Source organism: Thunnus maccoyii, chromosome 1, assembly GCF_910596095.1.
Source record: "Thunnus maccoyii chromosome 1, fThuMac1.1, whole genome shotgun sequence".
NCBI lineage: Eukaryota > Metazoa > Chordata > Actinopteri > Scombriformes > Scombridae > Thunnus > Thunnus maccoyii.
In genome coordinates, this window is record NC_056533.1 from 25673905 (window position 1) to 25684781 (window position 10877).

At 38.3% G+C, this 10877-nt stretch overlaps 1 protein-coding gene across 1 annotated transcript in view; it reads left to right on the top strand.

The window, feature by feature from the left end:
• gpc6a (glypican 6a) overlaps positions 1 to 8358 on the top strand; it is a 163019-nt gene extending 154661 nt beyond the window's left edge. Inside the window, exons 7-9 of the mRNA XM_042414051.1 lie at positions 4968 to 5098; positions 6777 to 6952; positions 8008 to 8358. Of these exons, the coding sequence (XP_042269985.1) occupies positions 4968 to 5098; positions 6777 to 6952; positions 8008 to 8225 (525 nt within the window). The 3' untranslated portion in view covers positions 8226 to 8358. The remainder of the gene's footprint in view (positions 1 to 4967; positions 5099 to 6776; positions 6953 to 8007) is intronic.
• The last annotated feature ends 2519 nt before the right edge of the window (positions 8359 to 10877 follow it).

The window sequence follows — 10877 nt, forward strand, 5'->3', positions numbered from 1 at the left end:
TGGCACATGCAGTTAAATATTAAGCATAATGAGAGTTAGTTATATAAGTTGTCAAAATATAGCCCCCTCATGAATAGCAGAGTTAATTTATAGTGTATGAGGTGTACTCTATTCAGCAAGAGCTTTATTGAATGAACTACAGGCTACTGTAGCCAAAGCCGAGATAAAGAGAAGCTGCTGCTCACTGCTCTGTTTCAGTTGTCTACCAGACCTAAACAGCAAAGCAGTCAATCCCACATCTTGAACTAACCACTAACCACATTGCATGCTGACTCCAACAGACATAGTGCAGCCATGATTGACTGCTGACATTACTGACAGAGTTCAGCCCCTTTAGAGTTCAAGTAAGGCAAGGCAAGTTTATTTTCTGTGACACCTTTCAACAAAAAGGCATTAAATCAAGATGTAAACGAAACACAATACAATGTAAAAAGACATGTTTAAATGGAATTTAAAAGGGTTAAATAAGATAGAAAATACAAAAAATGAGTTAAAATAAAATAAGATAGATAAGACAGGAGAATTAATGAATAATAAAAAGATATGAATAAATAGTCCCTAAAGTTCTGAACCCAACAACCACTACATACCAGTGAAGTTCTCTAAATTTAAGGATTGTGTTTTTTCTTTTCTTACAGAACGTAATAGACCCAGCAAGCTTTGGATTACTCCACATGCTGAAGTGGTGTATATGTGGCTCTAGTAAGAGTGATGGTCACTATTTAAAGAGTTTGGCTGGTGGTGACTTTTTCAAAATGGTTTGTTTTAAGACATTTTCACTACAGGAACGTTCCCAGGTGACCTAGAACTGTCTTATTTTAGTTCCTGTAAGATAGTTTCTTGCTCTGCAGGTTAATTTTAATCACACTTTCTAAATTGCTAGCTATCTGGCAATAATAGAGCAATGCTGCTCCATATGTACATCTTCTACTTAGATCATCAATTTGAAATAAGGCAACTGGAGACGGCATCTTCAGCCAACTCACAAAGTAAATGTAAATTAGTAAGCTATCCTTGCTAAAATCTGCTAGCAATAGTCATCATTTCAGCCGACAAAATTGACAATTGATGGAAAAAACGAGGAGCCTATTCTTGTTAACACTGTGTGAAATCGACAACATATTATTTCAATTATTACAAAGAATTTTAAGTGGTAAATTTGCCACCATTGTAATTGTAAACTGCTTACTGTCTGTGCTGTGCTAGAATGGAAAGCTTGACAGGTATAGCAACAGTAACTAAGGTGGGTTTTGCAAAGGGTCAAATTCAATTACCTAACTGAGAAATCCTAATAATAAAATTAATTTAGAAACATACTGTAACAGTATAGCTAAGTGTCCTAAAGCTCCAGGGGTCTGAATACGTTTAAAATGCATTTGCTAAGTAGACGTTCTCTTCCAAATTTGATGAAAATGGATCATAAAACAGGAGCTAAAGTGGAGCCCTGTGGAACACAGTTACCTCTGGAGTCTGACTTGGGATTTTCAGCATAAACACATTATGCCTGATCTGCTAATAGGTTGCATTTGTAAAAATATGCACAGAACAGTTACCACTGGTGAAAAATGTATGAAACCTCATCTGCTGTGTGTAGATGACTACATTTATTAATCCCCATGCTGTTTGAAATATGCAATACTCTGGCAAAGTGTACAAAATATAGAAGAATGTGTTCATTTATTTATGTGAGAGGCTCACACAATGTCTACACAGGATGCACAGTGAAAGCAGCATATTACCAAAGCAGCAGCACCTTCTGTCTGTGTCTACACAGGATGCGTTCAGGCACATTATTGAGTGTAGGTCACCTGCATGTTAGAGTTCAACACACTGTAGTTACTTGTATAAAATGGAAGAAATTACACTCAAAGTGTAAAGATACAATTTGGGTCATGGTTACATGTATGTCTTATAGGTCCACTCTTAGTAATTTTCCACTGCATCAAAGGTCCAGTAAGCATTACATGATGATATTTCAGTACGAAAACTCCAGAACTCAGTACATGTCCAGCATTACTGTATTAATGTGAGATGTGACACCTTCAGTGTGTAACGAAGTCCTTAAACTTGAGCAAAAAAGGTGCATTGGCCCAGTGGAGACACTGAAGTAAGTGTTCATTAGTGAGTTCTTCATTGCATTCATTGTTGAAAATGCTTGATCACGACTTCAACTGGTTCAGTTTAGTGGTACCAGTTTGGTGGCATTTTCATTATGGCCACTGTTTTCATTGCAAATCAATGGTCTTATGCTTCCCTTGGGCAAAATGAAAAAGACGTTGTCTGTGTAGACAAGCTATAACTCTGATAGTGAGAAGGATAACACAGCTGAGGCAAAGTCTGCTGTAAAATTCTGCCATAGTGTGACCTCTCCTCTAACTTGCTCTTATAAACAACTTCTGCAGTAATTATTGATGTACATGTATATTATATCACTAATTTTGATTTAAGCATCAAAGTTAATTCTTGACTATGGAAAAGTAGTTTGACAAAACAATACTAAGGAGGTCAATTTACCAGCTTTTTTGAGATTCAGATGTGTTATGCTAGTAGCGGCTAATGTCGCCTGGAGCCACTAGCCTCAAGCAGAGATGAGGAGGTCTGGTAACCTCACTTCTTTCTAATTTCAGACCCCCAGATTGTTTTTTCATTTCCAAATTGTAGTCTTCAGCCCCGAACTGGTGTTGCCTCCAGTAACATCGCTTGAAGCAATTTATCAGATTTCACACAGCTCCCTCTGGACTCACAAAAGGCTTTACACAACTTTTTTTCATAATATTAATGATATGTACTAGTACTTCCCATGACCTGTAAACAGACTTTGATGTGTAAAACTGGTGGAGGTCCCCTATGAAAAGCAGCTTTAACTGTGTGGTTCAAAGTCTTCAGCCAGGGCAGGTAACTTCTTAACAGACCAGTTATTATTAATATCGTATGTATGCCTGTATACTTTGGCAACTGGGCTAAAAACAACTAAGATTAAAAATAAAAGGATTGGGCTCTGCATTAAACGAGGTGTTTTTGAAATATATGGCGATAAATTGTATGTGACAGATTTTTTGCAGTCTATGTTTTACAGAGCCTTGAAGAATTCAGCAGCTGAAATTGGTTCAAGTCCAAAACAATTTAGAGAAAAAATTGCGACACTGTTGAAAGCAATAGAATTTTCCAGAGAAGGTTGTGACCCATCAACAGTGTCTCTCTTGCCAAAACACACACACACACATGCACACTCACAATCAATACATCACCTGTCTAATCACAGCTAGGGCTCAAATTGTGGCTTTGGTTATTTTTATGGATGCAGGCTATTACAGAATTTTCTTCATTTTCTTGTTTTGAGTTTTTAAGTGTATGATCACCTGGTTTCTCTTCACACTTGGGCATTTTTGGTGTAAACTAAAGCATTTTGTGTACATTACATTTAGAAGTCTGCGCTGTGGTAGTGTTTCTCTACTGTTATCAAAAAGAAAAAAAATCAGGGGTTTAGTCCTTGGTTTAAATGCCGCTGGCTTAGATTTAGATTTACAGCAAACATGATTTACCATGTTCAGTGGTGAGAAGCTGTTGAGTGATCCTGTCCTTTTCCATGTCCTCATATATAGTGTATGGAAAGGTAAACCTTTTTTATTAGATCATTGCATTATCCTTATATATATTCTTAAAGATTTGATTTATTCATGTTCTTGCTGAGGGTTAGATGAGTAGATCAGTAAATATGAAGCTGGAAGAGGTTAACATAGCTAAGCATAAAGACTAGAAGCAGGGGGAGACAGCTAACCTGGCTCTGTCCAAAGCTAAAATATCTCCCAGCACCTTTAAAGCAAAACGAATTAAAACATTATATCTTGTTTGTTTAATCCATGCAAAAGTGTAAAAATGACAGGTTGTGGTTTTCATTTTATTTTTTATAACTTTGCAGGAAAAGCAAATAAGCGTATTTCTCAAAATGTCAAACTATTTAAGGTTAAAAATCTTCAAAAGGATCTCACTACTTCAGGGTGAATTAGTGTTCAAGCTGTATACTGTATGTCATCCTGCTGTTCTGTGACAGAAGCTTAGCCCTCGTTACAGTAAGTAGTTGGTTTGAATAAACAAAGTAAAGACATATACCAGTATGAAAATATTACATCCTTATCCAACATATTTATACATACACCACATTCTTATGAACTAAATAATAGCATATACCTTGGTAAATATCTCAGCAGTATTTATTGTTATTCACATTAGTTATGCAGTAAGTTTGTGTTCTCTGTCATCATGATTGTTACCAACTACATCAAAATGACAAAAGCAGCACAGTGTACTTCTGTTCATGATAAGTCCCCCTGTTTTTTTTCTCCTGTATGCTGGTCACCCGCTAAACTGCCTTGCTGAGTCCAGATGGAATCAGTCAGGGGTGACCGCTCATGCCAAATATCAAATCCGAAACCCCAAGTCTGTCTTGTATGAATCAGAGATGAACACAATATGGATGCAAGTGGACAAGAAGCGAAATGTTAAGAAAAAGAACTTGGGGCAGTCGAACAGCACTTCTCTCCCGACGGAATAAATGAATATAAGAGATGGTGCAACTACACAGTTTTGTTGCCATATGAATGTTTAAAATCACAATGTGTCACACTCCTATACAGAGATGGAAACTGTCATATGTTTTTTTCATCCTTATTATCAGTTTTGAGAGCACATGGACCCCTGAGTTTCTTCATGTTTTATTTAATTTGTGGTTAAATCTATTTCTTAATTATAGCAAATAATCAAACTTTCTGGGATTATATTTTCCTAAAAAATGTTTTTGTTAGTGGAATGATTTTTAAAATAGCCTGATTGACCTAATATTCAGTGTGGGAGCTGCATAAGCTGTGTGCTATTAAGCTTGACGGCTTGGCAGTCTATTCACTTCTCATCCTCAAGCCTTTAAAATACTAAATCATAAGCCTTCTGTCACCTGTTTTGGCCTGTGGCAGGTGATTGAGATCAAAGAGAAGCTGAGGGAGTCCAAGAGGTTCTGGTCCAACCTGCCAGATGACATCTGTGCCATGGAGAAGCTCTCAGAGTCGGATGAGGAGCAGTGCTGGAACAGCCACACGAAGGGCAGGTGAGGGCTTCTGTGACTCTTTATAACCTCAGAAAAGTCACCCTGCTCTCTGGTTATCACTTTTTGCCAAGCCAGGGATTAAAATAACCACACTGTGTTCCCAGATTAACGCTCTCTACGTAAGTACAATGGGTTAGTGCTTATAGGGAGAATTTCTATATAAGCTCTGAGGCTCTAATACCCGGAGGACTGAGGAGTTTCCAGCACCTCTTATCACCACTGCAGTGTCTATCACCGAGCCGTACAGTAGATTGGACAGTGAGTTGTTTTCTCTGACAGTGAACCAGAAACGCTGGCAGAGAAAATATATTACCCCATCACTTTGGCCTTCTCCAAGTAACAAAATCACCAGATGGTGCAATAAAAGACATGTTAATTATCTTGTTTGTGCCAGTATCCTTTATAAGCATCACTCTAAACCCGGTAGGTAAATTGATTTCCCAGAGATAATAAAACATTCAGAGTCACGCTGTGTTACAGTAGGAGTGTGTTATGAAATCATTGGAATCTCCTGGTACTTCAGCACAAACTAGGCACACTTTACATTGTATAAAACATATTTAATGAATGAAAAACTAACAGTTAAATAGGACACAGTAACTAATGCACAAAAAATGTAAAGACATAAACAAGACTTTAATTACTGCATTAATTAAATGTTACGCACGGGTTGCCTTCCTCATGTAGTGCATTATTTTAATCTCAAATGGTTTTCAATTTATTAAGTCAAAAAAGACAAAAAAAAGAGTGTGCTGTCGGCCTCGGGCATGTTAAGGGCTCACTGTAGGGAGGTGCAGCCACTCCCAACATGAAACAGAAAATTAAGCTTGATTAACATAGAAAATTTAGCTTTATTATACAGTTATGTTTTGTCTGATTTCTGCAGCCGTTGTTAGAAAGAGTAGCTCCTATAATTTTGTCTAATTTCAGTTGGTCTAGTTTGTGACTTCGTAGACCCAAGATCATGATATCTACACTAAAATCTGTGTGTACTAAAAAGTGTAAAAGATGGACACAATGCTGCATAAAGGGTTGACACTGCAACATACTGACAAGAACTGGATCAGTGCTGTAACACTGTAATTTGACTGGATTGCTTTTTTGGTAGAGAGAGCTCAATGCACAGCAATTTAAGAAAACAAATACAAGTGGTACAACACAAGCAGATTAAGAAAACATCCTCACCACTATAACACAAAATTTGCATTGAAAAACACTGTATATAAAATGCAAGCAACCTGAGAAAGACATCAACCAATTTCACCACAGATACACACATTTCTATGTGTAACTTTTTTTGTTCTAAAAAGAAGAAGGGACACTCGCTAAAAAAAATTGTTCAAAATTTTTGTTTTTTGTTCTAAATGCTGAATGATTGTCAGAGTGGTAAGGATGTTCATGATGACTGTGTTATAGCTATGTGCATGTGTTTTCTGAAATTGCAGTGTGTTGAAATCTATAATAGAGACAATATTATTTATTTCTTAGTTTTGGATGATAAACTTCAGTGAAATCTAGCAAACATGGAGTTGAAACTCATGTTTTCATTCAAAGTACCATTGTATTTTTGTACAGAAGATACTAAACCCTATGATATGTCAACAAGCAGCTTTGTATTAAATCTAGAAAATATTCTAGGCCATTTTATTTAAGTTTTTTGGTGTATTATCCTTTCCAGATATTTCCCTGAAGTGGTGAAGGAGGGTCTAACCAACCAGGTTAACAACCCAGAGGTGGATGTGGATATCACCAGGCCTGACACACTGATTCGACAGCAAATCATGGCTTTGCGTGTCATGACCAACAAGCTGAAGAATGCTTACAATGGGAATGACATCTACTTTCAGGACTCCAGTAAGTTCTCCAATCTCTCAGGTGTTTCACAAGACAAGATAATAATAATAATTTGGAGCAAAATACTGAGAGAAAAGTTTCTCTATCAATTTCTGTCACTGTATAGAGTTTATGTTGACCTTGATTTGGACCTTGCCACACACACATGCACACAAGAGCACCCCTGCAGAAATATAAACTATTATTAAAATGAAATAAGATCTCAGGTGTCACTCACGTAGGAACTCATCATACAACTCCACAGGATGCATCGGTGTTGCACTGAGGCAAGACTGACATTATTAGGAGAATAGATAACTGTAGTTATGGTGACACAGACCATGGTAGACAGTCAGGCCTATGTTTAGGAACATGTTCATTTCAAATGCTGCCATGACAGAGATCATTCTTTCTTTCTGATTCTGTGGATCCCCTTGAGCTGACAAGATGGGAGATTTCCGCAGCTACAAATAAAATGTATGGGTGCATGACTGCTGCCATTAAATTTTGTACCTAAAACTCAATTTTTGTTGCAGTCACATTTGTTTTTCTGTTAGGAGTGGTTTCTTCTTCAAGATTTGTTAAACCTCTGACACCAGAAGTGCAGAAGAATACTATTATAGATTTTGCACACACTGTAATTCATTACCACCATTTTTGGCCATTTTCAATAACGCAAAACCCATTTTTGCTCTTTTACCTGTAAAGGCCTGGTCATACCAGCATGTGAAATGTTGAAATTTTGCAGAAAAATCAAAACTATTTCAAAGGAAATGTGGCAATCAGCAGATATGCTTGTGGGGGCCAAGTACACTCACACAAATCTTTGGCATCAAGTTTAACTTTGGTGAGCTATGACACAAATTTGTGCCATTGATCAATAGCTAACTGTCTTTTTAAAGTAAAGAATAGCTGGAGAGTCCAAAACAAAGGAAACTATCGTAGCATACTAGCTTTGTTGCTCCACAAAAGAGGCACAGTTCGCCACTTCCCCATCGCCATTGACCCAACTAATGGCTTCCTATGACTGTATTATTAGTATGTACATTTTAATTTGTGCGGTTTTGTTCCTGCAGGTGATGAAGGCAGCAGTTCTGGCAGCGGCAGCGGCTGCTCTGACGGCTGCACAACAGAGTTTGTTTTTGTTGGAACAGACGCTCCTGTGGTCGGAGCTGACAGAAGCGACGAACGAGCAGCTGCAGCAGGCAAGTCACTTTCACACGGGCCGTCCCTACTGCTGGTGATGGCTGCCCTCACACTCCCGCTCTGGGCATTGCAGACTAGATGGAGATAATACATGAGTGTGGCCTGATCACTGACTTTTATACTGTTGCATACAGTATGTTTAACAGCACGTTCTACTGCTGTTCCCTCACTGGACATGTAGAACCTCCTGGAAACCTGTTGAGAATGGCTTACTGTATGGTAGGACTGGAAGTGAGTGCAGCGCTGCATCCTGCTCGCCCCCCAAAGAATGCTCGGTGCCATCACTGAACCAGTTTTCACATCTCTAAAAAAAAAAAAAAAATTGTGGTGTTTTCTCATTATTCAAAAGTGGGTTTTGAAAAACATGCTTATCTTTTAGAAAGTGAAAACCATCTGAAGATGGTTCTGTCAAGAGTTTTTCAGATAAAGGGGAATATATTTTTCTTTTCCATTGTATGACAAATTTGTGAAAATGAGACAACACCTGTTTTATCCTATTAGTTGTCTCCCCCTCAGACAAAACGAGAAAGTCTTACTGTGTGCATGCAAGGAAATGATGTTAACTGACAAAACATTTTTTTAGTTTTCTTTTTTATGCAGGCTACACAGTTTGGAGTGGTTGGTAGAGGATTGTACAGTGCTAGCAGTTCACCTGGTTTCCCGTTTGGTCATATCAGCGTGGCTACAGGAAGCAGCTTTCCCTCAGCCACCTTTATAGTTGCACATTTGATTATCTCTAAGAAAGTGCCAATGTATTGCACTAAGAGAACTACTTTGCACAGATTTTTTTTGGCTTCATAAGTTTATAAAGCTGCAGGAAACATCCACCCCACATAGAAAGATCTATATTTTCAGATCATTTAACTGATTGTATTGTACTGTACCTATCAGCAGTCATGTATTTCACTGGGAGGTACTGTAATGTAGTCTTACTGGTTTAGTAAATGGCTAAATTTTTAGATATGTATTATTTGTTTTTACAGATTATTTGATCACCTGTAAAATGAAAAAAATATTCTCAACAACATTAAGCCATTATACTACAATTGCCGGCTACCAATGTTCAGTTACCTGATTTACTATCTACTGTTTGGGTACTTAACATACACTTGAACAGTTCAGATTTCCTTTTTAATTTCTCAGAGGACTCAGAGTATATTAGTTAAATTATTATTTTGTATGTACATTGTAACCCTAGTTCTGTGAGCACACATGCAGCCCTCTGACAGGCTCTACAGGCTTGCCCACTCGCACCTTGTGGAAATTTGCATTTATTTGTTGGGTCGTCAGATCAGACTCACCAGACCCACATGTAAGTAAGAGTAAGTAGTCATGCTCTCTTACAAAGCACCCAAAAAGTCAACAACTGGAAAAGAAGCAGTGTGCCAAGGTTAGAAAGCTACGTCTGTATTCATAGAACTAACGTTACTACTCATAACCTATGATCTATTCCTCACAGGCTTTGACCTCTAACAGGCTAGAGAGGCATAGGGGTCAGAACCAGATGCTTGTACTCCACCAACACAACATGATTTCTGTGACCTTGTGCCATACAAAAAAAGCAGGTTCCAGAAATGTTGCAGGGCTACTGTAGAAACAAATAAAGGAGCAAAAATTCCATGAAAGTGAACAGTCGATGCAGTCATTATGGTGGATTGTGCCTTGAGGATCCAAACTCATCAATTCATGGCCATCTGAAAAACAAGTCTCTGGTCTCAACAGGGGCTTTCCCCACAGTCCACCGCTGTAGCAAATAAACAGCAGCTATGACCATCTCAAAGAGGCTGTGCACTTCACATAGCATACTAAAGCAAGCATGAGACACCAGAGTTTCTCCTCTGTAGCCAGCATGAGGGGAGAGAGAAAAAAATATTAAGCCACAGCATCCTATCTGATGTTCTTAGGAACAAATGACAGGTGCAGATGAAGTGTGGTGCATACAACTCGAGTCCACATTGCCAAAATATAAATATATTATTATAAATTATAACAGTCCAGGCAGCTAAGAGGAAGCAGAAAAGGTCTCAGGAATGAAAGGAAACAAAGAAAACAGGTAGTTACCAGTGAAGCGGGGCAGAGCCATCAGGAGTTCACTAGGAACATTACCCAAAGAGAAGTAAACAGTGAGAAAATGAGAGACCATCTCACTTCCCACATCAAGGTTGATGTTGTAAGATGGGTGCTGGAGAGAGCTGATAAGTAGACAGAGTGGTACAGGCCATTCACCATGCATGTTTGGGATCCTTGTATTCGTGCTCACCGCCATGGTGATACAGTAACAAGAGGGAGACAAGGCCTTCTTTTACTGCACCCATTCATTTCATCAGTTGTGTTGTGGATGCTGGGTTAGAATACAATAAGCATTTATAAGATCTGCACCCATTAGGGTCTTTGAATACATCCTGACTGGTTGAAAAAGAACATGCAAATTTCAGTATACGCTGCAGGAGTGACTGAGAAAGCCTGATGAGCCCTTTAGAGGAAGAAGCCTGTATGAGACAAAATCAAGGATGCAGAGGAGATTAAATGCATGTAAATGAGTACCTCCCCCCTCTCAAAATCTAAAATAGTGTTTACGCAGCCATTTATGCTGAATTTACATGGGTTACACACTATCACACTTTTTTTTTGTTTTGACATTTTAGATTGCTCCTTACTCTACCAGATCATGGTATCATTACATGAGCACGAAGAGCCCATCACCCAACTGTTAGACAAAGGTGGAAAGTAACAAATCCTG